This window comes from Gopherus evgoodei, chromosome 6 (assembly GCF_007399415.2).
Source record: "Gopherus evgoodei ecotype Sinaloan lineage chromosome 6, rGopEvg1_v1.p, whole genome shotgun sequence".
In the NCBI taxonomy this organism is placed as follows: Eukaryota; Metazoa; Chordata; order Testudines; family Testudinidae; genus Gopherus; species Gopherus evgoodei.
This window is the reverse complement of record NC_044327.1, coordinates 29,324,387-29,351,964: the sequence shown is the minus strand read 5'-3', so window position 1 is coordinate 29,351,964 and position 27,578 is coordinate 29,324,387. Positions and strand designations below refer to the sequence as shown.

Below are 27,578 nucleotides of genomic sequence, written 5' to 3'. Positions count from 1 at the left end.
ATTGCATTACCACTCATGGCAATAACAGTGAGAATACTAGTGTAGACTAGTTGCTCTCATGCTAATCACTATGTCATTTAATACTATTTAAAGCAGTATTAAACAGCGTAGTCCTAAAATACCAGCAGCTGGTGACAGCCTGATTATACTAGCATTCCATGTTGTTGCCATCAGTGGAGGTTCCCCAGTAGGAAATTTGAAGGGATAAAAAGTCTAATCTAGACAAACAGACCAATTATAAACTGAACTGATCCTTTCCAGCACTTGCCTTCAACCAGACCTTCCTTTGATATATTTACTAAAAAGTTGCTTGCTAACTTTAAAAGTTTTCCATTGTGTTCCATATGGGGCAAAGATAGATAAAAAGGAAGTGTGTGGGTGTGTGTGTGTGTGTGTGTGTGTGTGTGTGTGTGTGTATTTATGAACATAATGAAAAGTTACACTTACCTGCAGTGTTCTTTTTGTACAACTAGTTCCGCCCTTACAAAATAGGCACAAAGAGAACTTTCCAAGGTGACAGTGTTAAATCATCTGATTGGGAATGTTTTTTAAAGGAGGAATGAAAAAAGGAATATTTAGATGCTGGTGCTACCACAATAGAAATAATAATATAGGCACTATAGTCCATATAAAAATATTTCTCTGTCACCCAAAATAACACACAATTTATTGGCACTGCTAATCAGCCTGAAATAAGAAGTTGTCATCTTGAGAAAGCACGGAGGTGTAGTGCAGTCTTGTGCCTTCCATGATGCAAGACCAAGTGGGAGCTGAAATGATGTCACACATGTAAAGTGGTTGCACAATACCTGATCATGCATGTATACTTCAAGATTTTTTTAAAAGTGTAATTATATTTGTATTTTGATATTTTTCACTTTTTAATGCTAATTAAAATGGCATTTGGTGCTACTTACGTTGGTTGTAGATTTATAGCAGTTTTTAGAATTTGTTTTCTTTTGAATGTTGCATATAAGGTTTGTATATCTGATTAAACTCTCATTTTTTTTCTCTTTGTTTGATATTGCAGATGCTGTCCCTTTTACCAGGAAGGATTCTTCGACTTCTAGAATTTATTGGTTTTTCTGGCAATAGGGTATTAAATTTGTTTTTAAAATGTCAGTGCTTTCTCTGATGGAATGTGGAGGGGTTTAATTTTAAATGTGTAAAGTGAAAGGTTCAGTACATTTATGTCAGCTTTTTTACGTTTGGTCTTTTAAATGCCCATCAAAAATATTAATGATAGGTAAAAATTGTTCCTGAGCAAATGATGGTGCATAAGATCCACCACTCCAGGACTAGCCCTGGGAGACAGTACTTTTGGAGGGACAGTTTCCTTCCTACTTCCCCATGGCCCTCAAGGAGAGGGTAGTAATTTTCTGCTGGCCTAAACCAGCAGCAAATTCCTACATTCTCCACACCAGCCATTAAAAGTGTAGCCCAGGCCCTATCTATTTCCCACCCCTCCTGCTCTGAGAGGAAGGATTTGTGAGTGCACGGTACTACCTTACCATGTGTGCCCAGTCCCAAGAGTATGGGGCCTACTCAGAGGCATAAGGAGGGTTCATAATCCTCCTTTCCCCCCGAGGTGGGAGATTACTCCAAGTCTTCATCTAGCTCTTTATGTACATATCCTCTCCTCATGTACATTCTTTTTAAAACTCCCTTCTGCCTTGCTACCTACAATAAATGAGTTAAATAAACAATATAAAAATTAATGTTAGGTCGCTAAATTTCAAGATGTGCATGGGACACAACTGAGTCACTGTAGGATCGTATTACTGTTACCTTTCCTACAGCTATTGCTTGTCATATGTAAAATGAGACTGTAAGCTATTCATGACCGGGTAATTGTTTTTTACAACAACAGATAAAAAGACAAAGTACACCCTAGGGTCCTATCAGAATAATAATAATAATTAATAACCCAGAAGGAATCAAAGATGAACCCTTTTGAGAGATTATCATCACAACTTGTTAAGCTACAGAACCAATTTAGGCTCTGTACCAAGCATCTAAACATTAGACCTTGTTTCATACAAACACCTGTTGAAAAAGCAAAATTGTTCAACTCAAATTTGTGCACGTGGATGCTGAACTTCATAGTCTAAGAGCATTTATTGTACGGAGAAGCTCTGAGCTAGCCTGACTGCTCCCAAAGAGCGTCGAGCAGGCATGGCATGGGCAGGGAGCAGCTGCTCAGACTCTTCACAGTGGGAAGCTGTGGAAACTGCGGGTGGGGCAGAGACTTCATATAAATGAGCTTCCTACCTCCCTGACAGGGTCTCCATAGATTATAATACTTCTCTTCAGCATTCACAGGACCCTGGGAGCTGCTGCAAATGGGGCATAGAAGTGGGGATGGGATCTATCGGGGTAGCAGTTCAGTGAGGGTCTCTCAAATTACTAGCTGATGATGGAGGAGGGTTGAGTATTTCAGGGGTCTGTGGAGGATTTGCTGCAAAAGGGTGGAGAGGAGGAGGGTCCCTACCTGAGTGTCAATGAGAAAGGTGAACATGAGTGGAAGGTTTCTGTCTAGCGATAGAAGTGAGAAGCAGGAGTATTTCATTGTATGTTGGATTCCTGTCTGAGTGCATATGGGGTACTGGTGTGAAGGGGAATTTTGGGAAGGTCCCAGTCAGTGGATAGGGCTGAGAAGGGAAAAGGACACTTCGGGCTTGATCCTGCAAGGTGCTGAGTGCTCTGTTCCCATTCTGCTAGTGGATTTCAGCACATTCTTAAATTTAAGAAGGGGACTAGTCCCATTGATTAATCCCATTGCTCTTCCCAGGTTCTACTCTGGAAGAGTGGGTCATTCAGGATTTGGGCCAGGTAATAAATTAGGAGATCAGTATACCTAAAAGGAAAAATGAAGAAATGATTGAAATTTCTGTTAACATTTGACTGCTTAAAATTATAGCATTTTTATTAAATTACCACCTTAATCTATTCAATAGTTAAGTCTCTACATATTTGTGATTCCTATAGAAATTGGGCCTCCATCAGCTGCAGGAAGGTGCTTCTAGTAGCAGTTTGAGGGCCATACTGTGTACTTTTACCCTGCTGGTATATCATACTTACGTCTCTTTAATCCTTGGTAAGAACTGGAATATATTATTCCTGGATAATGTGACATTGTGAATATATTGTGAAATGTGAAATATTTCATATTCTTTTGTAAATTTCTATTGACCTGCGTTCAGAAAAATAAATGAAATATAGGGATTATTAAATTTATATTGGGACATTATGTAATTTAATGCTGAAAATATTGAAAATTGACTAGGGGAACAAATGTGTACTACTATATTAAACATTTATTTATCTGCTTGCCTCTTCCCGTGTGTGTGTGTGTGTGCGCACATATATACATACATATGTGTGTTTGTGTATACAGATCCATGTGTATACACACACACACACACACACACACACACACACACACACACACACACACACACACACACACACTTTTGTCTGTTTATAGGCCTCCCTAGTTCTGAAGGGAGAAGACAGGAGGGATGGAGAGAAAGAAACAAAAAGATGATCACCTTTTATTTTTATTTGCTCCCCCCATCTCCCATGAAGTATGTCGTCAAGCTCATACCAGTCAAACACACACATTTCACGAAGATTGCTGGGGCATACAAGCCAGATAGATGCTGAACCAAAAGGCAGAGCCTGATGAGGCCATAGACAGGGAATTTGGGATGGTACTCTGGTTAGAAGGTCAGGAATGTCTGTGGTATGAAGCCCTTGGAAGCTCAGGCACCTATAAAATTGCTCAGGTCACTTAGGCTTAAAGTCAAGATTAAGTTTACCTGTGCTCCTGATGTATATTTGCATCTTTTAATTTGTGAATATTCCTCCCATTTTTCTGGACTTGTCAGGAAATTTAGAAATTTGTCATTTCGCCCCAGTACCATCTACTGTTGATTATTGAGATGAAAATTAGGAAGTGAGGGGAATGAGGAAGTTTTTGTACCAGGGGCATTTATTACCCTAAAGGCTATTCATGGTTCCAGGATGTGATTTTGTTTTTTAATGAAACTCAATATTATAAAATCATTTAAGTTTCCCCTTTTATATAGCTGAAGACTGTTCACTAATCTTCTACTCAAACTGTAATGTAATTTGGAGATTAATCTGTAAAAATCTGCTTTGTTCTGGTGAGACTGAGGTTCTTTTGTGATGATTGTAGGTATAGGGGAAGCCAATCTTCAGGAAGCAGAGACTCTTCTTGAACCCTACCTCCAGAAGTTTCCAAATGTGCGTACTCTTGATAAATTTTACAAAAACAAGTAATAAATATGCCCGTGATTAAAGTTGGGATTATTTATTTGCTTTTTCTTTTCCTGTCAAGGGTTCCATCATTTTGTTTTATGATGCCAGAATAGATATACTGAAAGGAAATTTTGAAAAGGTAATGAACTGTTGTTCGTTTATTATTAATTTTTTATTTTCATAGATCTTGATTTGTGTACTGTGTAACACTTCGGGACAGATTCAGTGCTTGCCTTGCTCAATATAGGAGTCCCATTGATTTTAATTGGAAAGATCTCTGGTTTTCTCTCCATTTGGGTTTGGGAAATGATGATATAGTAGAGTTTACTCCAGCCCTTAAGGTGGAACAGTTTCACAGTCTGGGTGATGAATTAATTTGCCCTGCCTTGGTGAATTTCTCCAGTACCTAGCCCATTTATTTGCCCAAGGTGCTGGGGAGAGGCTTTGGCTCATTAGTTAGCAAGTAGCCATAGTTCTCATGTTGTATTGTAATTAGTAAAATTATCATTTTCCTATGTCATTATTCTGTTTTACTGAAATGAACTGTAGGCACAGTCAAAATTCCAAGAATGCATTGCTGCTCAGCAAGAGTGGAAACAGATTCATCATCTCTGTTATTGGGAACTGATGTGGTGCTATTCATTCCAGCAGAACTGGCTTCAAGCATATCGATATGCAGACCTGCTCTGCAAAGAGAGCAGGTGGTCTAAGGTAATTGGGCATGTGGACATTATGATGATATGGCAGTAGCCACTCCGTAGTTAAGGGTGCATTTCAGTTACCATAATGAGCCCAATTTAAATTCATAAACAAAAGAATATTGGCCTTAAAAATGTAAGTTCAGTCTGTGATGGAAATAGAATTTTGCTCTCAAATTTAAAGTAAACTAGTAAACAATGAGTTTGTGGATTTCAACACCATATAAATTGAGATGTTCACCAGAGTCCAAAAAAAGAAAGGAGGAGAGAGGGAAAAACAAAGTTTACTGGATTAATTTAATCAAAATCTAATGTACAAGAACAAAAGTTAGTTGATTAAACTCCTATTTTAAAAGTTACTAAAAAGTTAATCAAATAGTACCATCTGAACAGCTTGTCAGCTTCAATGAGCTTAAAATAGGAAGCTCTTTCCAGTGAAGTTTCTTAGGCAGACAACGTGCTAGGATATCGGTTCATGATGGTATGTTTATAAATGGGCCTAATAAAACCTTGAATCAAAACACCCCCAAACCATGGAATAGACTGGTCTGTCATCTCTGGAGTGAGTCTTTTCTCTTCAACTTAATACATAATACCTAATAAAATCTACATATTTAAAAGAATAAACTCTCAAAATATTTTATTTTAATTTGTCAATGTTAATAGTTGATGAATTTGATAAAAATGGAATTTGGTATAAACCTCAAGAAAAAGGAAACCTGAGGGGGGTGGGGATTGTTTACAATTGTTCACCTGCCTCACTGCTGAAGGAAGGATACCACGCTCAATAAACCGGTGCTCTGATCTAATATTGTAAATCATATACTAATATAATGTTGTGGTGGGATTTGTTTGTTTTGGGTAGGCAATATATGTATTCCAGAAAGCTGCAATTTTGTGTATGCTTCCAGATGAGGATGTGAAAACAACTGGAGAAGATATTGTGTCTTTGTTCAGGTAAACTTTTATATTCTTACTAAAATGGGTAGAGCAGATGAGCATATATAGCAACACTGAGTGCCATACTGCGATCCTACATGGATTCTCATTGTTAAGGTGTGGAAGGCCTAGAGAACCAGTGACAAGGCTGAAGCTCTGGGCTAATGTATTATTATGGGCTTAATCGGGATTCATTTATTTGGGAAATCAGTTTAACTGGAACACCTTCTGAGGAACTGATTTTTCTCAAACATAGTAAATACCAATGACAGCTGCATAATTGGGATGATATTAGCAAACATTTAACCAGCATCTGTTGGTTAAGTGGTGTTAAACTTGTTGTAAAGGTTTAAGCTTATAACTTTTAACACAAAAGTTAGCAAATCTAGTGAAAAGAAGTAAAGGTCAACTAAAGATTAAATGAAGAGATTATCACTCTTGTTTTTGCATTTTCATTTACATAGATTTTATTTTGTTTAATTTATGTTTTATAACTTTTTTTTTTTTTTATGTTGCTTTCTAGGTAAGAGGCTTTTACCATAATAATCCTGGTCATTGGCTGGGAACCACTTGTAAAAGGCACAGGAAACAAGGGATCTTAGGAAGAGAAACTACTTCATGTCTTGAATTGGAGTGTTTCTATTTTATAAATAGAGAAACATTATAATTATTACCTTGTTTATTATCTATTTTTTCCCCATACAGACAAGTGGATGGTCTAAGACAAAGAATTGCAGGAAAATCTATCCCAACAGAAAAGTTAGCAGTGAGGAAAGCTCGACGGTATAATGGTGCTCAGCCAGTGAAGCTTATACTACCTGCCCTGGTATTGAAAGCTGCCTTCTTTCAGTTTGGATTAAATAACAAAATAAGTACTTATATCAAATAGGAAAAAGAACAAACTTTCAGGAAAATATGTTGTTTTGCAGTGTTAAAAAATTCTGGTTACCTTTTCTCTTGAGAAACTTTTTAGCACCATCATGATATGGAGCAAGGATTTCAAATTTGGCTGCAGAGGTGGCCATTGCTATCCATGTGAAAATCCAGCAACAACTAGCCAAATTATAAACCTTTGAAAAATCTCAGTTCAAATATGCTCAGTAGTGACTTCTTAGAATTCAGCAGCTAGAATCTCTGAAGATTCCACCCTCACTGGGTATGATCTAGCCCCTCACAGCTTCCATGTCTGACTGGATTGAGAATGTTCCATCCCCACATAACTGCTCCAGGCTAGTCACTGGAACTGAGAGTGCAGACACTTGCTCTCAGTGACCCATTGCTGGTACCCAGTCACTGTGGAGGAGGAAGTTGACTGATCTAAATACAGAGGGAACAAGGGCCAGATTGAGGGGAAATCTGCACGGTGAATCTAAGAATTCTGACACTACTGGTAAATCATGTGGGTGTTCAAATGATGCCATTTCTGGGTTTTTTGTTTGCTTTTAAAAAAAAATCTAGGGAACTACACACATGAACTATGTTAAAATAACATTGTTACGGTTGCAACGTCAAGCACTCATAACTTCGGAAATGCAAGAATTAACATTGCCTGTGCAACCTTAATTCGCCTCTATTTTGCATATGCATTATGATAAAGTCTTTAATTACATGATCATGTACTATTTTTCCATATTTACGAGGTGGCCAGGAAACCCTAATTCTGGCACTTATTAACTTTACAATCATGTATAGTGTATGCTGGAAAAGACATAATTAGCAGCCATCCAAATTATACTGTTGGTTAAATGTAGCTATTGATCCAGGGGGTTGTTCTTGTTTCTTTTGGCAGGAAATGATGTACGTCTGGAATGGATTTGCAATCGTAGGCAAAAGGGCTGACCTCACAGAAAGTTTACTGATAACAATTGAGAAAGAAGAAACTGCTTTACAGAATCAAACTAGTAAGTAGTCATTTAGGCTAAGAATGTAAAAAGCTATTCAGAAACCTGGTCAGGTAAGTTTTTTGTACCATGTTAATGTGTCTTACAAGGAAAGAACTGGCTCTGGATATAAACTCCCTGGCTGATCTCATGGAATGTAATATTTGCTGTAATTATGGTTTGCAGTAGTATTTTTTACTTACTGGTACTTCTAAAATGTCTTTCAAAATCAGGTTGGCTCCAAAAGGAGAGCATGGAAAACTGAGGAACTTGGGTATATTTTGGTAAGATATTGTTGGGTCTCAGAGAGAGAATTCTATCTCTGAGGAGTGATCTCTAGGAAAGGAACCAAACTGATCTTCCTTGAGAAGTCTAAAAATATTTAACTCTCCTTCAAGTCATTCTTCCATAGTGTAACTGCATTGTGGAGGACACTGACCGATGATAAGTGGAACTTCTTGACTAATAGTAAATGACATAGCAATATCAATGGATTCACCTACCACACCCACAAGAAAGATAAAATTAGTAGTATTGCAATGAATACTAAAAGACAATAAAATTTAGCTATTGACTGTAGACAGAGTTTGGGGCTCTTGGAAGTGTGAGTATTCAAAATAAATACTTTCAGACTCAAACAGCTGGTTCATAAATTAATGATGATTTATATAAGATGAAAAGAAAGGCATATAAAAATAACATGCACTTCAAAAATTAATGGCTGTATTCACTTTCCCTGACCCAGGTTTCCTCCGAAGGACGCTTTTGCCTGTTAGGCAAGCAACACAGCTTCACCCGTTGCTGTTTTGCCTCAGCAGTACAGCTCTCTACTGAGTTCTAGTATTAAAATGAATTGTATAGACAATATAATTACCCCACATCAGTTTACTCATGAACCTTAGCTACTTAAACAAATAAAAAGTGTATTTCTTCATTAATGTTCTGCTTTAAAAAATGCTTGTTTAATACGAAGATTTTAACCACACTTTCCCCTGTAATTTATAACAGAAATCCCCCCCTCCACCTCCTGGTGAAAATGTCTGTGATTAAGTAATATATCAGTAGTTAATGTGTGTACAGTGTTTTGAAAATATAAAACACTATAGAAGTGCTAACTAATATTATTATTAGACAAAGACATAAGGTCACAACGTTTGGACCTGGGCCGTACAACCCTCAGAGTTCAGAGGTGTTCAGGATCCTCAGTTATACTATAAGCCCATTTCTAATTGCTGCTAGTAATAAAATCTCCTACATTGAAAAATGTACCTCAAGGTATAAAATTCCAGCCAGGCTTCAGTAAAGCCACCAAAAGCACTGAAGCCCCAACCTGGAGAACCTAACCTGGAGAACTGTAAACAGTTCTTTGAACTCTGGGCTACAAATAAGAACCAGAGAGAGATGGCAAAACAGTCTGAAAGCAGGAAATGGAAGGAATGGAATATCCTGGGTAGTAAAGAAAAACATAGAGGTAAGTAGACAGCATGTGAACCCAAATTCTGATTCTAATTATAATCTAAATAATGGTATCAATAATAATGGAAATTATACACCTCTTCCTATGAGATTTTAATCTCTAATGAATAGAGAAAAGACACCCAAACAAAAATCAATCTACAACAGGTCAGAAACCAATATTAAAGGCAAGTCCACTATCCCATCTCTAAATACTTCTTTCAGACAAAACAAACCCAAATATCTCTCTCTCTCTCTCTCTGAGTTTAACCAAAGTAAAGCACCACCTTTCTGCCTGAAAGTTGATTTTTTTCTAGTTTCCATCCCTAAATATCATACTCTATTTTCAACAAAATAACTCTAATGGAGTGGAGGAAGTACCCATCACCATGGCTATAAATCTGAAGGTGGAAGGCAATTTGAGGGAAAGTTATCATGACATTATTGATTTCATGATTCTAAGGAAAGGAAGAAGTGAGAGCAACAGAATAAGGACAGTAGACTTCAAAAGGCAGACTTCAGCAAACTCAGAGAAGTATTACACAAGTCCCATGGAAAGAAAATCTAAAGGATAAAGGAGTTCAAGACAGCTGGCAGTTTCTAGAGGAGACAATATTAAATGTACAAGTGCAGACTCTCCCAATGCAAAAGAAAAATAGGAAGAATATGGCTCCATCAGGCACTTTTTAATGACCTGAAAATCAAAAAGGAATCCCACAAAAAGTGGAAACATGAACAAATTGCTAAACAAGAGTACAAATAAATAGCAGAAGTATGTAAGGACAAAATCAGAAAGACTAAGGCACAGAATGAGTTATACCTAGCAAGGGACATAAAATGCAGTAAGAGGAAGCTCTTTAAATACATTAAGAGCAAGAGAAACACATGGGGAAATGTAAGTTATCTAGTGGGGAAGGAGAGATAACTGATGATTAATAAGGCTGAGGTGCTTAATGCCTGTTTTGCTTCAGTCTTTTCTAAATGGTTTAATGGTGACCAGATATTCAACACAATTAATATTAACAGCAAGGAGAAGTAATGGAACCCAAAATAGGGAAAGAACAGGTTAAAGAATATTTAGATAAGTTAGATGTATTCAAATAGGGCCTGATGAAATTCATCTTAGGGTAGTTAAGGAACTAGCTGAAGCAATCTCGGCACCATTAGCAATTATCTTTGAGACCTCATGGAAAACAGGTGAGGTCCCGGAGAAGAGCAAACTTAGTACCTGTCTTTAAAAAGGGGAACAAGAGGAACTGGAGAATTATAGAACAGTCAGCCTAACTTTGATACTTGGGAAGATACTGGAACAAATGATTAAACTTTAAACATGTAAACACCTAGAGGATAATAGGGTTATAAAGAATAGCTAGCATGCATTTCTCAAGGATAAATCATGCCCAACACAATTTAATTTCTTCTTTGATAGGGATAAAGATATGGGGGAAGTGGTAGATGTGATATATCTTCATTTTAGTAGGCTTTTTCATGCAGTCCCACATGACAGTCTCACAAGCAAGTTAGGAAAATGTGATCTAGATGGAATTACTGTAAGGTGGATGCAAAACTTGTTGAAAGACTATACTGAAAGAACAGTTATCAATGGTTTGCTCTCAAACTGGGAAGATGTATCTAGTGGGGTCCCACAAGGGTCAGTCCTGTATACGGTTGTATTGTATATTTTCATCAATGACTTGGATAATGGAGTGGAGAGTATGCTTCTAAAAATTTGCAGATGACACCAAGCTGGAAGAGGTTGCAAGCACTTTGGAGGACAGCGTTAGAATTCAAAATGACATTGATAAATTGGAGCACTGGTCTGAAATCAACAAGATGAAAGTCAATAAAGACAAATACAAATTGTTACACTTAGGAAGGAAAAATGAAATGCACAGCTAAAAAATGTGGAATAACTAGATAAGTGATAGTACTGCTGAAAAGGATTTGGCAGTTTATGGATCACAATCTGAATGAGTCAACAATGTGATGCAATTGCAAAAAAAGGCTAATATCATTCTAGGGTGCATTTACTGGAATGTAGTATGTAAGACACAGGAGGTAATTGTTTTGCTCTACTTGGCACTGGTAAGGCCTCAGCTGGAATACTGTATGCTATATTGGGCACCATACTTTAGGAAAGATGTGTATAAAGAAGCCAGAGGAGAGCAATAAAAATAACAGGTTTAGAAAACCTGATCTGTGGGGAAAGGATAAAAAAACTGGGCATGTTTAGTCTTGAGAAAAGAAGATTAAGGGGGGACCTAATAACAATCTTCAAATAAATTAGGGTCTGATTTAAAGAGGACTGTGATCTGTTGTTTTCCATGTTCACTGACAGTACGACAAGAAATAATGGGTTTAAACTGCAGCAAGGGAAATTTAGGTTATTTATTAGGAAAATCTTTCTAACGATAAGCATAGTTAAGCACTGAAATAGGCTTTCAAGGGAGGTTCTGGAATCCCTGTCATTGGAGATTTTTAAGAACAGGTTGGACAAACATCTGTCAGGGATGGTCTACAATTGAGATACAAGGTGCGGGATGAAATGTCTTTTATTGGGCCAACTTCTGTTGGTGAGAGAGACAAGTTTTCAGGCTTACAGAGCTCTTCTTCAGATCTGGGAAAAGTACTCAGAGAGTCACAGCTAAATACAAGGTGGACCAGATTGTAGCACCATTCAAGGTGAAGTGGCCTGTTAACACCCCTCCAGTCAGGGGAGAAAGGCAGCTGGGGTGGTTGTTAGTGAGTTATAGATTGTTATAATAACCAGTAAATCCAGTGTCTTTCTGTAGTCCATGATTGTTAGTGTCTCATAAAGTTATGAATTTAAGCTCAAAGGCTTGTCTTTTGAAAGTGTTGTGCAGGTTTCCTTTGGGGATGAGGACTGATATAGAATGATTACTTTGTGAAAAGTGGTCACCCACAGGTGATGAACTTGGGAGCTTAAATTCATAACTTTGCTAGACATTAAAAAACATGGACTTAACATGGATTTATGGGTTATGACTAGAGGGGTTTTAATGGGCCACTTCACCTTGAATGGTCCCTTGAAATACGTGTTAACTTCTTCTACTAAATGATCTGTTCCACCTTGTATTTTGGTATGGCACTCTGAGTACATTTCCCAGACCTGAAGAAGAGCTCTGTGTAAGCTCAAACACTTCTCTTTCTCACCAGTTGGTCCAATAAAATATATTACCTTACTCACCTTGTCGCTGTAATATCTGGGACTATCACAGCTACAGCAGCACTGCATACAGCAAGGAATGGTCTAGGTTTACTTGGTCCTGCCTCAATACAAGGGGCTGGACAGGATGGCTTCTCAAGGTCCCTTTCAGCTCTACTTTTCTATTATTCTGTGCTCCCAGTTTTTTTTTTCTTTTACTGACATAAAACCCTAAAATTTGGAATTATACCACAAACCTTTCAGATTTAGCATGGCACATACGAAACTATAATTTTATTTTTTGCTTCCCTAAAGTCTTTTAGAGTTGACTCCAAAATCTCCAGTTATGATTTGCCCATATTTGAAATGTAGATTGCATGTTCGTGTATAAAAGGACCTTGTCACCTTGAAATAGACAATTAAAGATTTAAAAGAAATTTCAAGTCTTAAACCAGCCCTTGAGTCCTCCTGCCAATTTTTGTGTTTTTTAATTCCATCTTACTATTTTAAAGTGTCTTTCTCTTCCTGAGCTGAGGTGAGCCTTCTCTCCAGGTAAACTGCCTCCTGTATTGCTTACTTTATAACATTATGCCTCAGTCTCTTCTCTTTCTCCTGGGAGCACTTAGCATGACACTCTTTACCCCTTGTCTTGGCTCAGCCTAGGATGTTATCTGTGAAGTAAGAGTTGTGTAGGTGAAAGGCAAGGGTTGGCATCCAGCTCTCAGCAGTGCTCTGACCAATAAGGAATGGGGTGAAGGACAAGTAGGCAAAGGACACAGGTAGCCTGGATTGTTTTATCTGTACAGTCACTTGAATCATTCAGTGGGTAAACTCCATATTGTAGACAAATGTGACACATTCCATGAATCTGCTAGAGTGACATTAAAGTTCCTAATTTGTAACAATTAGGAAATTAATGTAACTATTAAATTTATATAATGTAAAGATTAAAAATATACTTAGTAAGTTTTAACAATAAAATAGTAAATGTAGTCAGCCATTTTGACTTGCTTACACCCAGTCTGAATGTGGCCCAGTGTTAGGCTTTCATCCATTGTCAAAATGTTCATCTTCTGCCAAATTAGTCTTGCACCAGTCAGATCTTAAGTGATTTATTTACTGTTGCATGCTACTTTACAACCAAAATGCAAATACATTTAAGACAGACATTTGCAGATAAAATGATATTAATATGAGGAGTTCTTTTGTACAATCTTTTTGGACACTGAGCTATAAGACAAGATGTGTCCCTCCTAATCAACTGAATTAGAGAATGTGTCTCTTGAAAAGAAAAGCATTATTGGTCTGCCATGGTACTTTGTTTCATGAACACATATAAAAGTTTTATTTGGGTATTTGTATGCAGTTCTGTTTGCACAACAAAACTTTACTAAAATTCATAGGAAGGAGCAGACTGAGAAAAAGGAAAATATAATTTCTGACGTTCTGAAATGGCTTGCAGAGACATTCTACCAGTTCACCATCATTCCTGTGTATTCTTTCCCAAATGAAAATAATGTATTCATAATTTAAGAGAAAATCTGAAAAATTTGAGTGATGGTTTTGCAGCTTTATTATATACTCAGAATAGAATTCATGTAGATACAGTCAGGCTGCAAGAAGGTTCTGTCTACCATTTATTGCCAGACTGTCAGTATTAACTTCATGTAATCTTCAAGTGCTATTATAATGGTGGCACTTCGGCTTACTAGTTTTTATCTCTGGGAGGAAATCTCAGGAACACAGCAGGTTGAAATAGAAAACAGTGGTCAATATCTGCCCCCAGCAACTGCAAGAAATCAGTCCCTGTAGGAGACATCGACCTGATTTTGACATTTGATCACTACTCAGTTTTACAAAGACATGCAAAATAGCCATCTCACCCCACCTTACCTACGTGTACCTGCTAGTGAAAATTATGGACTTTTGCATCATTATATAAAGGGATCAAAACTAATATTTAAAAGCAGACAGAAAAAATCTTAGACAGTGAAAAATATTTCAAGTTGCTTTTGTGTTCCATGTTTTCAGAACTGTTTGTATAGTTTTATTTGGCAGACCATTTTAAAAAAATTGATGTAACCTCAGAGAATTGGTAATTAGTTGTAAACAAGATGATCTGAAAAGAGTGTGTTTTGCTTCCTGAATCATTAATGTATGTGCAGCCATCTGTTTGTCCATATGTGCGCTTTCTTTGCTTTTCTTCACTGCAGCCAACAAATATTATAACCAACACAACAAGAAAGGGGACTGCCCTTGTTATTACTTTACTTCTGAAACACTTCACAAAACTCCTTCATGTGATGTCTTTGGTCCTGTTGCATAGACGCTGTGTTTGCATATATCTTCTTTGTTAAATTCACTTGCTGTTGGAACTCTGCTAATGCAGCTCCTCCAGTGGTAGTAATGGTGGGAGCACTAATAATGGCTTCCAGCATTTTAACTACCATACCTTCTCCCCTGCTTAGAGTTCTAAAGGAGAGGGTGGTAAAAACAATGGCAGACAATATACACAAACGCTCCTATTGTTGGCTCCGGTAGAGTTGCACCAATGGTTTGGAATGGTGGGAGATTTTAAGAAAAAACGTATCCATGTGGTGATTACTGCACAGCAAGCCAGGGTGTGAATCTACAGGACACCAGCTTGCCACACAGTACCATCTCACGTGGACACAGCTATAGCACAGTGAATGTCCTGGAGTGTGGCTTAGCATTGCATGCTGTGCTTTGAAGTAGTAGTATGTTTCCGTTTTCACCAAAAAGGTTAATAGCAGTTGGTCGTCTAACATAGTGAATGGCAGTGAAAATGAGGTAGGATCAGAGGCTAAAATAGGGAAAGAACAAGTTAAAAATTACTTAGACAAGTTAGATGTCTTCAAGTCACCAGGGCCTGATTAAATACATCCTAGAATACTCAAGAAGTTGACCAAGAAAATATCTGAGCCATTAGCAATTATCTTTGAAAAGTCATGGAAGATGTGAGAGATTCCAGAGGACTAGAAAAGGGCAAAGATAGTGCCCATCTATAAAAAAGGGAAATGAGAACAACTTGGGGAATTACAGACCCATCATCCTAACTTCAGCACCCAGAAAGATAATGGAGCAAATAATTAAGCAATCAGTTTGCAAACACCTGGAAGATAATAAGGTGATAAGTAACAGTCAACATGAATTTATCAAGAACAAATCATGACAAACCAACTTAATAGCTTTCTTAGATAGGGAAACAAGCTTTATGGTAAAGAGGAAAGTGGTAGCTGTGATATATCTTGACTTTAGTAAGGCTTTTAATACTGTCTCACATGACCTTCTCGTAAACAAACTAAGGAAATACAACCTAGATGGAACTACTATAAGGTGGCTGCATAACTGGCTAGAAAACCATTCCCACAGAGTAGTTATCAGTGGTTCACAGTCAAGCTGGAAGGTATATCTAATACGGTCTTGCAGGGATCAGTTCTGGGTCTGGTTCTGTTCAGCATCTTAATGATTTTGATAATGGCATAAAGAGTACACTTATAAAGTTAGCAGACGATAGCAAGCTGGGAGAAATTTCAGGTGCTTTGGAGGAAAAGATTAAAATTAAAATGATCTGTACAAACTGGAGAAATGGTCTGAAGTAAATAAGATGAAATTCAATACGGACAAATGCAAAGTACTCCACTTAGGAAGGAACAGTCAATTGCACACATACAAAATGGGATATGGCTGCCTAGAAAAGCTTACTGCAGAAAGGGATCTGCGGGTCACAGTGGATCACAAGCTAAATATGAGTCAACAATGTAACACTGTTGCAAAAAACCTGAAACATTCTGAGATGTATTAGTAGGAGTATTGCATGCAAGATACGAAAAGTAATTCTTTCTCTCTACTCCGTGCTGATTAGGCATCAAATTGAGTATTGTGTCCAGTTCTAGGCACCACATTTCAGGAAAAATGTGGACAAATTGGAGAGAGTCCAAAGAAGAGAAACGAAACAATTAAAAGTCTAGGAAAACATGACCTATGAGAGAAGATTGAAACAATTGGTTTTTTTCAATCTGGAGAAGAGAAGACCGAGGAGGGACATAAGTTTTCAAATACATAAAAGGTTGTTACAAGGAGGGAGGAGAAAAATTGTTCTCCTTACCCTCTGAGGCTAGGACAAGAAGCAATGGGCTTAAATTGCAGCAAGGGCAGTTAAGATTGAACATTAGGCAAAACTTCCTGACTGTCAGGGTAGTTAAGCACTGGAATAAATTGCCTAGGGGCGTTGTGGAATCTCCATCATTGAAGATTGTTAAGAGCCGATTGGACGAATGCCTGTCAGAGATTGTCTAGATAATACTTTAGTCCTGCCATGAGTGTAGGGGACTGGACTAGATGACTTCTCGAGATCCCTTTCAGTCCTATGATTCTATGTTAGGCCACACCCAGGGACTTTCACTGCACTGTAGCAGTGTTCACGTTACAGTACATTACAGTGCACCAGCTTGCTGTTCAATAGATTGATACCTTGGATTGCTGCATAGTAACTTGCTGTGTGTGCAGAGTTTCAGACTTATTAATAGTGGGGCTGATTCTACAGTTTCTTGTACCTAGTATAAAGTGTATGTAAAGTGGAGAACCAGGTCCACTGTTTTTGATTTCTTATTTTCCAGAATCAGTGTATTGATATGCTTGGAAATTTGCTCTTCTGATCCTTATTAGGCATTATTCAAAAGTTGTACAGAGGTTTATGTATGTTCTTATGTGGCTGCAAAATTTGATAGGCAAAACTTCTGAAGTATGGCTATATCTCTTACTTCTAATCCCTTTAACCTTTTTTCTCTCTATTTCCATGTATATCTCTGAAATTTGTCTGTGTTTTTGTTTTAAAGGTCGCACTGAATATTTTATAGATGACTTGTGCTTGCTGCAGTTACTAAAAGGCCTTTGTTTGAAACACCTAGGAAGACTCTTGCAAGCTGAGCTGTGTTTTAATCAAGTTATCCAAAGGTAAAAAAATAAAATAAAGCTATAGTAACCTTATATTTTAGCTTTATATACTGTTAACAATAAAATACTGATGAGTTCGTAGTAACAAATGATAAACAGTTGATAATGTTATAAACAAAGAAAATCTGTCTGGATAAGCATTGAGGTGACATTTTTAGTAGCTAGTAAAATCAAGAAAACATTGGATTTTTAATTTTGCCAGTGAAAGTGGTAGCAACTTTAATTTAAGAAATCATAATCTACAGAATATCTCTAACTCCTGGTGTACGAAGACAAAACCCCAGTCAAATCCAATGGAGTTATACTCATTTACACCAGTAGCTGAATTTAGCCCACTGAATGCAAATGCACAAGTGCTAACTGCAAATTCAGTTAGAGTTTCAAATAACAATAAAACTCAAAAATAAATTTGTGGAATAGAAATAGGCTTTTAAAACAGTGTTATCTCTTTCCACAAGGCTAGGCAGGTGGGGAACTGTTAGTGCTGATTATGTAAAACAGACTCATGTTATTGTTACCTCATCTGCTCCCTCACACATCTTAGCCATTTGTCTGTTCCTTTCACCTTTTGTGTGTTATCATTGGGCTAGATTGCACGCTCCTTGGTACATATTGGTACGGCACCTGGAACATGTAGCACTAATTCTTAAGTGCCTATAGACTGACTCTACTGTAATGCAAATAATAACCAGAAGAATGAAAAGTCCAACAGGATATCAGATCATCTTATAAACTACATTAATTACTTTATTACCTCATCTAAAAGGCCTCAGGATGAAATTCACCCATGTGTACAGGGCCCACACAAGGGCTTTTACCCCACTTAAACTCTACTTTGATCCACTTCACCCCTTGTGTGGGATGGATGTGGGCTCTGTGTAGCTCCTGGATAGGGCAGTTGAAGGCAAGCCAGTGAGTGCCTACAAAGGTTCCTCTGATGCAGATCTAGTGTCCAAATGCTCCCCAAAAGGGCATGGGGGAGCACTGGCTGAAGCTATGGAATGGCTACACTTGTGACTCCATGGCCTACTTATTACTTGGGGAGATGAGTCAGTTCTGTCTCTTCAGAAAACTCATGTCTTTTCCTGCATGAAATAGAATTCCTCAAGGGGGTGTGTGGGATGGAGAGATTTCACTCAGTTTTATCATGCTGTAGAAGAGTAGTTTTGAAAACAGAAAATAACTTTGTTGTTCAATTCTAATTAATAAAGACCAAAAGATAATTGAAAAATAATCACATTTAAGAAAGAAGAAAGAATAAGTTTGCTTCTGATGTCTCTGCCACCTTTCTCTGTGACATCTGACCTTCTGCTACCATATCTCAGAATACAGACAGAGACTATGTAAGACATACTGTAATTGTCTCTAGGCTGTAACCAATTTCAAGGAATGTAGTCTTTAAAATTCCCTCTTGAGTACGGTGTTTGTGGCACACTGTCAGGATTTAGGACTAGGACTGGTTGAAAAATTTAAAACAGTTTTCCTTTGGAAAATGGGATTTCATTGAAATAAAATAATTTTCCGCAGGAAAAGATCGATATTGGTAGAATGGATTGCAAATACTGCTTCAAACTGGGTTTTCTCCCGACTAGGAGACAAAGAAAGGGCTTTTGGTATAAAAAGGTGATCTTGAACTGACTCTGGGCCTTCTTTCTAATCCAGCAAACAAACAGGGCCTCTCCGTGTTCCACTCTAAGTGCACTTCTCTTGATACTGTGATAGCAGTTGTCTCAGAAAAAGCTAGGTACAAAGTGTGATATTGAACTATTTGTAAATACAGTTCTCCCTCAAAATTTTTTGCTTTGAGTTAAGCCACTGATAACGCAATGAAGGTCAGTTCCAGGAAACTGGTAAGTTGGATAGGAACCACCCCCGTGTGCATTACATTAGTTATAAAGTGCAGACCTCTCTAATCGTCAGCAGTGGTTCTCAGCCAGGGATGTGTGTACACAGAGGTCTTCCAGAGAGTACATCAACTCATCTAGATATTTGCCTAGTTTTCCAACAGACTACATAAAAAGCACTAGCAAAGTTAGTACAAACTAAAATTTTATACAATGACTTGTTTATACTGTTCTATATACTGTACACTGAAATGCAAGTACATTATTTATATTCCAATTGATTTATTTTATAATTATATGGTAAAAATGAGAAAGTAAGCAATTTTTCAGCAATAGTGTGGCTGTGACACTTTTGTATTTTTTATGTCTGATTTTGTAAGCAAGTAATTTTTAAGTGAGGTGTGACTTGGGGGTACGCAAGACAAATCAGACTCCTGAAAGGGGTACAGTAGTCTGAAAAGGTTGAGAGCCACTGATCTACAGCATCTCTTAACAGTCTCCATAAAATAAAATTTGGTTAGTTAAAGGGGGATAAGAAATGTACATTTGATTTCCTTTTTTCATTTATGTTGCTTGTTTTGTAAAGACATACAAAAGAAATCAAAGCTGTGGAAAATGAATTTAGAATTTGTGTGGTAGTGGTGATTTTAGTGTGAACATATTGATAATATATAAAGTACAAAGAACAATTAGCAGCTATTTTTGAAATTATATTATTCTAGAAGGACTGTTTTAAAGACTTTTATAATTTTCTACGAATTAGTGAGCTAATCATAATAATTTGCACTTATCTGGTACCCTTTAGATATGTTAGATGCCTTAAAGGAGTGTTATGAAGATTAACTGATTTGTCTTTATCGATCATCTTTGTCCATTATGAAATATATTTTCTGAAATTTTGAATTACCCAGACAATAATATGTCTGATTCTGTGGTTAAGTTTACAACAGGAAGGACACTGGGTTTCTTCTCACTTGCTGATAACCAGTCACTGTCCAGGATTTTCCCATTCTTTAGAGCTCCCTACTTTGCTTCTTCCATTTGACTGGTGCCTTGCTCGTCTGGAGCCAGCAAGGTGCATCCTTCCTCCTTGGCGTCCAGCCAAGACTGAGCTAGGCTGTTCCCTTTTATATTGCAGCTGCTTTAACCCCTTCCACTCCAGTGCGGGGCCAGTACACCCAGTCACAGATGTGAAGAGGATATTGTGCCACTAAAGTTCTAGTTTTCTGCCTGTGTGTTTCAACTGATGTAATTTGCTGGTGAACCCTGGTGATCTTTGGATTGATCTGGTTGGAGGGATCAATCCACTGATTTTAGTCCTATGTGACAATTGATTGTCTTCTTGCCTATCAGATTGAGTGAGGAGGAATTTACTATCTATGCTGTCTTGACTAAGCCACAGAAAACATTTTAGCCACTAGGGCCTTGGTTTTCAAAACTAAAGCCTAAAGTTAGGTTTCTGAAACCATTATTAGGTGCTTGCCTGATATTAAAAACTAGTGAAACTCCCACTGAAGTCAATGGAAGCTATTCAATGCTTAGCACTTTTGGAAATCAGGCAAGTGCTCAAATATTAATTTAGGTGGGCGTATACTCTGTATTTAAATTAATAATCCTATAACTTCAGTACGACATATGTTTATTATATTTAACCAGTTTCTGATCTCTCTGGTTTCTTAGAGAGAAGCAGATAAAATATGATAACTATTTGGTGCCATTCACTCTGTATGAGTTGGGACTTCTATACAAACAGCAGGACCAGAGAGAGAGAGCAATAAGATATATAGAAACTGCAAAGTAAGTAGAGTTCATGTTTGTCTCTGTGCACTCTTTAAGACTCAGAGTAACTGAGGCACTCCAAGCACCAAAGGAATCTCTCACTCTTCCTCTGTCTCTTTTTAAATAAGTTTGCAAATTCAGCTGAAGTGACATTACATTTTCTGCAAAACTGCACTAGCAACTTGGCAAAATAAATTATTTATTATAACTCTGTATTCAAGACTTAGAAAATGTTTTTCAATAGAACTGAATTTTTAAAGTGTATCAATTCTTTGATATAGTACTTCTATTCTGCCATATGTTTCACACCTGGTATGCTGAATTGAACCAGACTGAATGGGGTATAGTATTAAGGGCAAATCCTGTCTCCTTCCCACTCAAACTTTTATAGGTGCCGAGGGCCCTAGACAAAGTAAAAAAATTAAAAAAAAAAGGTGTGGCTTTGCTGTATGAAGGGCAGGGAGAGTTGGAGAGCCAGTGTATGTGATGCATACCTCCTGTGTGACATAGAGAATAGCTTAGTGGGCCTCCCTATATGTTGCAGTGGAAGAGTCCATGAGCTGAGTGAGGATGGGGTGGAGCAGCGACAGGATCTGTGGCTTCATGTATCTACCCTCTGCCCATTTCCTCTCTTCTCCCCCTTACCTCCCCACTCCCCAGGAATCCCCCAGAGCAGGGAGGTAGAGAGCAGATCTTCTCAGAGCACAGCCCATTCACTCAGTCTGTATGCTGGAGGCAGCACTTGCCCCTTAATATTTTTATTAAAAAGTTAAGTGTCTACATGATATTGGAAGTACTGTATATGTCAATGGTGGCCTCCTAAAAACCTTTCAGACCTAGAGATCAATTTCACCATTAGCTAAAAAAGTTTTGGATCAGATAATGCCATTTCCTGTACCCTGCTGTGTACTTTGGATTGGTTTCTGTACAATTACACTGAACCTTTGAGTGCTGTGTTTTGAGGCTGGCCACACTTTTTTCAGCTGACAGAAGTGTACTAATATGCTATGTTCCCATATGGTTTTTTTGTTCACATCTTCATGTTGGGCATGACTCATCTTTTCTAAAGGGCTGAGAGCTGTTGAAAAGGACATATAAAGTGAAGGGAAGAGAACAGAGGATAGAGAGATTAAATGATTGGTGGGGTTTTACGGTGAGGTGGTGGTGGTGGTTGGTTTTTTTTTGGCTGATGAAGTAATTTTATTGTTTGCAGAAACAACTACAAGGAATACTCCATGGAGTCCAGGTTACACTTCAGGATTCATGCAGCACTTGACAGCCTGAAAATGACTCCAGCTTCTACGCCTTGACTTAGCTGAAGGGTGATCTTTTTCCATGAATTCAAGTGTCTATGTGATCTTGGTTGAATGTTTTTAAAAAAAATCATGTAAATGACAGAATGAAAAAGAAACAACTAATTATTATATTTTCTATCATCTGTGATTTGATGTTTGTCATCCTTTTAGGCTGTTTTTTCTTATGGTTAAAGCTATGATTATATCACAGAGGTTACGGAAGTCATGGACTCTGTGACTTCCATTGATCTCTGACATTTTCTGCCCTGGGTTGGAGCTCCCAGCCCCTCCCCCATGGCTCCTGAACTGGTGGGGGCACCCTGCAGCTGCCCAGGCCCAGCAGGGGACCCCCTGAAGTTGCCCAGCCATGGCAGTGAGTGGCAAGGGGATTCCCTGCTGCTGCCCAGCTGCAGTGGGTAGGCGGTGGACTCTGCAGCTGTCCAACCTTGGTGGGCGGCATGGGACCCCTCCAAAGCTGCCCAGCCACGTCTGGCTGTGGGGATTCCCCTCAGATACCCAGCCATGGCAAGTGGCTGGGGACCCTGCATCTCCCAGCCATGATGGGCGGCAAGAGACCCAGCGGTGAGGGGACCCCGCAGCTCCCACTCCCCACAGCAGCAGGGGATCCCAGAGCTCCCACTGACTGCAGCAGTCCCACATACCACTTTTGTCAGGGATATTTTTAGTGAAAATCAGGGACAGGTCATGGGCTTCCATGAATTTTTGTTTATTGCTGCTTGACCTGTACCTGACTTTTACTAAAAATATCTGTGACAAAAACTTAGCCTTACTTAAGGTGCATATACCATATATCTGTGTGATACTTTAAAGAAAGAACTTATATTTTGTTTCATAAAATAATTTAATATTTAATTTGAATGGGTATATTTTAAAAGCCAGTTGCTGGTGCAATAAAGTCTAATTCAAACACTTTATTTTTTTAATGTGAAAAACTAATATTGTTTCTGCAGTGAAGCAGATGATTTTATGTCATAGTTTCAGCATTCCATGGGAACTTGGTTTTCTGCAATGCACTTATTAGGACCTTAGTGCCCTTGGAAAAAATTTGTTGGCATGTTGGTAGCCTCAGTCACATATTGGGCAAACATCTGAAACAGAAATTTGTGTATCAAAGAAACAATAATTTTCAGCCAAATAACTATGAAGGACTTAAATTCATCTCAAGAACACTAATTTTGTCTTCAGTGAAATATTTTTACAAATCTTCTTCAAGACAAAATTAGGCACAGCCACAGTTATGGTTGCCTTGCAATACTGTGTTTCATTCCAAATAAGTGATTGCAGGGAGTCCTTCCCACTCTTGTTGGGTTTCAGTCAAAGTATATGAGTATACGAAGAGATGAAGTCACTATATGTGACTTACTGTCAGGGAGAGGGAAGAAAATAACCAAGGTAAAAAAAGCTTTGTTCAAATGTACACCTCTTCAGTTAGTGGTTTTTAATGGTAATGAAAGATTCATTTAGAAGTTTAAAAAAAAAGTAAGTATTTAATATAAATTTTATGATTAGTCTTTCTAGAAGATTTTTTCAAGATGTAATTTTCTCCTCGTAGATCTTCTTAAAAGAACTAAGGCTGTTAGTAAAGTTTTAGTTTAAACATAAATATATGTATTCTTGACAAAGGAATTTTCAGAGCTGCAGCAACAGTAAAGAATCCTCTATCTGAGAAAATAGTGTGGCTCTAAATGCTTGGCCTTAGATGTGAGGCCTGATCCAAAGCCTTTTGAAATCAATGAATGGAAAGACTTTCGTTGACTTTAGTGGGCCTTGGTTCAGAGCCTTAGAACCTGAACCTGCAAACATGAGTAACTTCACTTACATGTATGAATTCAGTAAAACTGTACATGTAGGTGTTTGCAGATCATACCCTAAAAATTATAGTGGAAGACTTTTCTTGAAATGTTTAGTATATAATGTGATATATCCTGGTCCAGAGCATCAGGCACACACATCGCATTAGTAATGATATCAGTTGCAGGAATACAAAACAGCTTCCCCAGTTTCTTCAGTGAAGCCTTCCCAAGTCAACAAGACCAAAAGTTTTTTTTTCCCCACTATAATTGTGTTTGTGATGTTTCTGATTAAAGTAGCTTCTTTTTTTAATAGCCTCTTGTTGGAGGCAGCCACATTGCATGCACAAGCAGAATAGGCATATAAAGACAATTTTGTACCTTTTGATGCCCTTAGTCCTCGAATATAACTCCCGTATAGATATTCTTCCTTGCTACATGCTTAGCTTGTTTGTTTTAGAATCTTGAGGGAGCAGGTCTTCCTAGCTTCATTCTTGGCAGTTAATTTTTACCCATTGATAGTAGAAAATGTAAATGCAAGCTCCAGCAAAGCTGGTGAGAAGGATGCCTTCCCTTCCAGGCCACTGAAGCAGGGGCTCAAAGCGCAGTAGCTTCCAGGTGAGTTGGCACAATGCAGCCCATTGAGATTCCATTGTTGTTTAGTACATTATCCCCAAGTTGGGCGATGAGGTTTATTGATAAGAGAATCATGATAAAAAGCCTATGCAGGGCCTTCATTATAATACTGTTTTAGTCTCATTTTTTTTTCAAGATCTTCACCTCAATTGCCCATGCCAATGATATTCTTGAATAGTGATTTGGGACCTTAATGTCTCTGAGCAAAGTTGAGCATGTACTCCAAAGACACAGCTTCCATTCACACTAGTAGGAGACATATACTCACATCCAAGAACACAATTAGGCTCAACATTAATGGTAGCATTGTGAATAAAATAATCTTCATCCTTAAAGCAGATGTGATTTTTTTTTTTTAAAGGGGAGAGAGTTAATCAGCATGAACAAAATAAGGTAAAATTTCACTTCAGTAGGGAACTTTCGGCATTGAAATTATTACTATGTTTACGCATACTGTTTGAGTGTTCATTCTGTTGGAGAAGGGTTGTTTATATATTGTATTAAAATTTTAAGCACTTTTAAAATGGAAACTATAAGAAGAGAAAATACATTTTAGCAGAAAACTTATTAAGGAATTATGTTTATATATGTTGCTCTAATGTATGTGAGCAGCAATTGTATTTATACCTTATGGCCAGAAGAATATATAAAAATTAGATTTTGTTGTATGTTTTAGAACATTTTGCCAACCCAAGCGTAAAGATAAAAATGATCACTTCCTATATATGTAACAGAAATCCAACTTATGCTGTGCATCTATTTTTCTACTGGTCTTGACTGTTAATGTACTTTGTTACTGTAAACTTTTATACTTCATAGTTCAACAAAGATTGTTTATATTTGCACGGGTGGTGCTATTTATTTGCTTTTGAAAATATTGGGGTTTGCACATGTTCAAGATGTTGGAACAAGAATGTTGAAAGACGGTGAAGTATCTTTGGTATTGAAAGTATATAGAAATAGACTAATTCACATTGACATAGTAGGTAAGATTCTGACTTCAGTGGAGTTATTCCAGATTCATATTGATGCAACTGAGAGCAGAATTTGGCCCAGGACATTACTTGTGCATTAGAAACTAACAGCTGAGCATTAGCAATATAGAAAATTGGTGAACAGAGACCGCACTGAAAAATTAAAATGCCAATTCAGGCTCACAACTCCTTCTTACCAACATCACCTACTAACGTGCATGTTCTAGAGAAAAAACCTGTTTAGGAGAAGAGAGATTGAATGTAAAAAAAAAAAAAAAAAAAAAAAGTGCTTCTTTAAAAAGAATCTGTCAGTTGCAGTAATTTAGATTTCAAAGAATATCTGTGAAACGTGCAATTAAGGGAAAACTTTACTGATTAATGATGATGGTTTAGATAGCTAAATAATTTAGGCTAGGATCTTCAAAGAAGCTTAAATTCAATGAGAATTAGGCACCTGACTCATTTAGGACCCTGCCTTATCAAACAATAGCCGAATTATATCTTTTTCACACATATGGAATCAGAATTTGGCTTCAACAATATATATTTTTAGAAAAATAAATGTTCAAAAGTTTTAAATTATACCTAGTGTGATTCATTATCTCCATAACTATGCAAAATGCTGGTGTTTCAGTGACAGTGATTTTAATGATACTTCTTATCAGGTAGTCCCCTGATGGCATGGTATGAGTCATAGAAATGTTACTCAGTATTTGGATGCAAGAGAGAGGCAGGAGACTTTCAGACCAGTAAGTTCTATTAGTTTTCAGAATTTTTGTTAATTAACTTAGCGAAGTGTCAAGATGGCAGCTACTGTTCCTTATTATGTTTAAGATATTTTTGTCATAATTTATTCCTTGTAATTACAATATTTTTTTTTATTACCATACATTGAAAGGAAGAGAGGAAGCATCGTAGAATGATTAAGGCATAAAAATTAGGAATCAGATCTGGGTTTACTTTCTAGCTTTTGCCACAAATGCAACTGATGTCATACGTATCTCTCTCATCTGTTTTCATTGACAGAGCATCAGTCATTACAGCATCTAAGGATACTGTACCTCAGTGGGAGGAAGGATGGTCCAATGGTTAGGGCACTAACCTGAGACTCTCAAACCTCCATTTGGGTCTGTATTTGGGGGAAAAAACAAATGTAGTCATATCCTATGATGATTATAAACACGCTTTCCAATACACTAGTATCTCAGGAGGATGTTAAACAGTAGCTACTAAAGTTAGACTTTTTAAAATCAACAGGTCCAAGACTGTTAAAAGAGCTGGCTGAGGATATTCTTTTTCAATAACTCTTAGAACACTGGGGAAGTTCCAGAAGACTGGAAGAAAGCTAATGTTGTGCCAAAACTTAAAGATAAACAGTATGATAGGGTAATTATAAGCCTGTTAATGTTACACTGATCCCTGGCAAGATAACAGTAGCTGATACAGGACTCAGTTAATAAAGAATTAAACTAGGGTAATATAATAAATGTCAATCAGCATGGACTTATGAAAATAGATCCTGCAAACCAACTTGCTATCTTTTTTGATTAGATGACAAGTTTGGTTGATAAAAATATTAATGTTGATGTAATATACTTAGACTTTTGGAAGGTGTTTAACTTGGTACTGCACAACATTTTGATTAAAAAACTAGAACTATAAAAAATTAAAATAGCACTAGGGCTGTTGATTAATTGTAGTTAACTCAGCTCAAAAAAATTAATCATGATTAAAAAAAATTAATTGTGATTAATCACAGTTTTAATCGCACTGTTAAACAATAGCATACCAACTGAAATTTATTAAATATTTTTGTATGTTCTTCTATATTTTCAAATAT

At 37.4% G+C, this 27,578-nt stretch overlaps 1 protein-coding gene across 2 annotated transcripts in view; it reads left to right on the top strand.

The window, feature by feature from the left end:
- The window catches only part of TTC39B (tetratricopeptide repeat domain 39B), a 112,927-nt gene extending 90,462 nt beyond the window's left edge, over positions 1-22,465 (top strand). For both annotated transcript variants that reach the window (XM_030566475.1, XM_030566476.1), the window contains 11 exons: positions 1,031-1,096; positions 2,989-3,097; positions 4,202-4,269; positions 4,364-4,423; positions 4,834-4,995; positions 5,848-5,939; positions 6,627-6,747; positions 7,711-7,822; positions 17,282-17,399; positions 20,924-21,040; positions 22,236-22,465. In XM_030566475.1, the coding sequence (XP_030422335.1) occupies positions 1,031-1,096; positions 2,989-3,097; positions 4,202-4,269; positions 4,364-4,423; positions 4,834-4,995; positions 5,848-5,939; positions 6,627-6,747; positions 7,711-7,822; positions 17,282-17,399; positions 20,924-21,040; positions 22,236-22,332 (1,122 nt within the window). In that variant the 3' untranslated portion in view covers positions 22,333-22,465. The remainder of the gene's footprint in view (positions 1-1,030; positions 1,097-2,988; positions 3,098-4,201; positions 4,270-4,363; positions 4,424-4,833; positions 4,996-5,847; positions 5,940-6,626; positions 6,748-7,710; positions 7,823-17,281; positions 17,400-20,923; positions 21,041-22,235) is intronic.
- Positions 22,466-27,578: the final 5,113 nt, after the last annotated feature.